The 2,660-nt window shown below is 44.3% G+C and overlaps 1 protein-coding gene across 2 annotated transcripts in view; it reads right to left on the reverse strand.

The window, feature by feature from the left end:
- Window positions 1–218: 218 nt before the first annotated feature.
- The window catches only part of LOC119307033, a 4,376-nt gene continuing 1,934 nt past the window's right edge, over window positions 219–2,660 (reverse strand). Inside the window, exons 2-4 of one of the 2 annotated variants that reach the window (XM_037583113.1) lie at window positions 1,403–1,503; window positions 1,082–1,275; window positions 219–805 (exon numbers count right to left, since the gene is read on the reverse strand). In XM_037583113.1, the coding sequence (XP_037439010.1) occupies window positions 523–805; window positions 1,082–1,275; window positions 1,403–1,492 (567 nt within the window). In that variant the 5' untranslated portion in view covers window positions 1,493–1,503 and the 3' untranslated portion in view covers window positions 219–522. Of the gene's footprint in view, window positions 806–1,081; window positions 1,276–1,402; window positions 1,507–2,660 lie in introns of both variants that reach the window. The other variant, XM_037583112.1, reaches the window with a different exon arrangement.

Here is a 2,660-nt window from a genome sequence, read left to right on the forward strand (position 1 = left end):
GGGGTACAAGTTGCGCTCGAAGAAGTTCATTGAAACCTATAAAAATGGATCTAATTTTGAAGATTTTAACGCGAGGGACGCAACAGTGTAAATGGTCTGTAATTTGGACACTCGGTTCAGTAGATATCCCATTATAAAAATCTGATACATTAAAAACAACACAAACACACAAACCACCCTTCTCGTCCCGTGAGAACAAACCCAACTAAACTCTCTGATGGCGATAAGAGACGCACATGAGTGACGACATTTATTCCCATCAATGATTTCGATAGTCCAGATGGCAGCCACCTATAATGGCTTTCCTAACATATAAAAAAGCTTCACAAGCACATATGTTTCAAGCAATGAAGATAAACTTTTGAATTCTTTCTCGTGATTTGAATGAAACCTTAACAAACACACAAAACACGCAAGATGGTAGCATGGGTCCAAGCCTACGACTTCCACCTACCGCAGTTCATACAGCGTGTTCCTCCTTTGGAAGGGATAGACAACCATGCCATGGTGGCAGAGCTAACCTTAGACTTGATTTGGCGGTGGAGGAGCAGAACCATAGGGAGCGTCTTTAGATGGCACAAAAGGAGGATTACTGCCAGCATATGCTTGGTACTGGTCCTTCTTCCGAACTAGGCGGTATGAGGCAACCTCAAGGGCGGCAACTACAAGAAACAAAAACGTCGCGATCACAAAAATTGCCACACCTCCGACAATCCTCGCATTCCCAACTGTTTTCTTTGCAGAGCCTTCAAATCCTAACATGGCACCTGCTAGAAATAGCAGCACTGCTATGATCGCAAGGACCCTGCAAGTACACACACACACGGCGTAGAGGCCATATTAATTATACAACTTAAATGAACAAGCCACCAAGTAAATGTAGATTCTGTATTAAAGTTCAGTTTTCAAAATTCTAAGAGAAATGATATAAGAACAATGAATTCTAAAATTCTCGGGCCGCTTCACCACTTAGCGCACCATGCCACATAGGATAGCATTAATTTTAATGAAGATATTTTCCTTGCTTAGCGACAGAAAGCAGGTGGTATATCGAGTTGTGAATACAAAATTATTTATGTACCATGAGGTGATGAAGAAGACCATCGCGGCGATGCGCTTGGCCCCCTTAGTTAGCCGCCACGCCCCAAAGCAGCAGATGGTCACGCTGGCAAGAATCTGCGTCATGGACGCCAAAACGGCCGCTACCACGCCGCATGGCATCGCTGGCGATCGCCGGTATGTAGAGAACTCGCCATGGTCATCTTGATGATGTTTCTGCATGAATGAATGCACACCGTTAAGAAGAATCATAACATCTTGGCCGAAGGTTAGAGTGAGAAAGAGATAGCATATAGCAGGTTACAATGAGGAAGACATAATATCTCGCGTGATGTGTGCATACCATCGCCAAGAGAACCGCGCTGATTATTCCGAACACGATCGTCATCACAGCGAGGATGCTGGTCACGACCATGAGACATCTGTTCCCCATGGATGATCTCACTACTAATCGGAGCAGGTGAGTTAAATAGTGCATTGCCACACGCATATAGATAGACAGAGATGAACAAGTGCATGAATGCAAGTATGCAACGTCAGGCGAATAAGGTTACCCGAGGACGGGCTACCTCTTGCATGAAGATTGTCACCCGTACTGCTCCATTTCTTGTAAGCTATACTAAGTTGGTAAATGTATAACTTAATTAGTTGAACTTCCTAAAATATATGTGATTAAGTTGCATGTAGCCAAAAATCTGTCGAGGATTCACGCGACTTCGAGTGGAGCAGTGTCAAGAATTCCCACCCCACCAAGCATGACGAAAACTTTTGAGTTCTGTGTAGTGGTGTCTTTGTTGCCGGCCTATATGGGCAAAGACCGTACCGTTGTTTCTAGTGGTCCTGCCGCTTTACTTTGGATTATTTGGAAAACAAGGATTTCAAAGTGTATTGCCTACTGATCCTACTAATGTGATATTTATTCTTTGTTCGTTGCTGTAATCATGGATCGTGCTGCAGAAAAGAGGACTACAAGGTTTGCTTAGTGAGATTTCTAAAAGACTGCCCTGTGGCAGGAGAAGTTTCCAAACGTTCACATGGATGTGGCTCTGCTGTCCCACGTGATTTTGATAGCGTACCATTGTGTGAAGATGATAGCCGTGTTTGGTTGGTTCATGTGGTAGTCTGGAGTATGTAGTCGCTGACATCCCTTAGATGTAGTTAAATATCTAGGGATGTATGATCTGAATGGGTACTTGCCGTGCTTGTATCGTGACTCCATTTTACTAATGAAAATAGGGGCTGTGTAGCCCTTTGTTGATCGAAAAAAGAAAGAATGGCAAAAAGGAGCGGGTCGTGGCTTCGAAAATACCACACTTAAATCAGCAAATAATCACCAAGATAGAGGCACCGCGAACTAACACAAGGCGGGGATAAACAGAACTGAAACCAATCTCCCGGGCCACTAAACTAGCAGAAATCCCCTAAAAACTAAATTAGCAGAAACAGAGGAGGAGCAGAGGAATCTATACGTTATAGCTCCAAGTTGCCGGAACCGGCTCAAATCAAGCAAGCGACCGTTGAAGCCAAGCCTACACCATGAAGCGACCAGCAAATTCAGAGGAAGGATACACACGGCCGAGAGTTACCGTGAGCACGAGCGC

This window comes from Triticum dicoccoides, chromosome 5B (genome assembly GCF_002162155.2).
Source record: "Triticum dicoccoides isolate Atlit2015 ecotype Zavitan chromosome 5B, WEW_v2.0, whole genome shotgun sequence".
Classification (NCBI taxonomy): Eukaryota; Viridiplantae; Streptophyta; class Magnoliopsida; order Poales; family Poaceae; genus Triticum; species Triticum dicoccoides.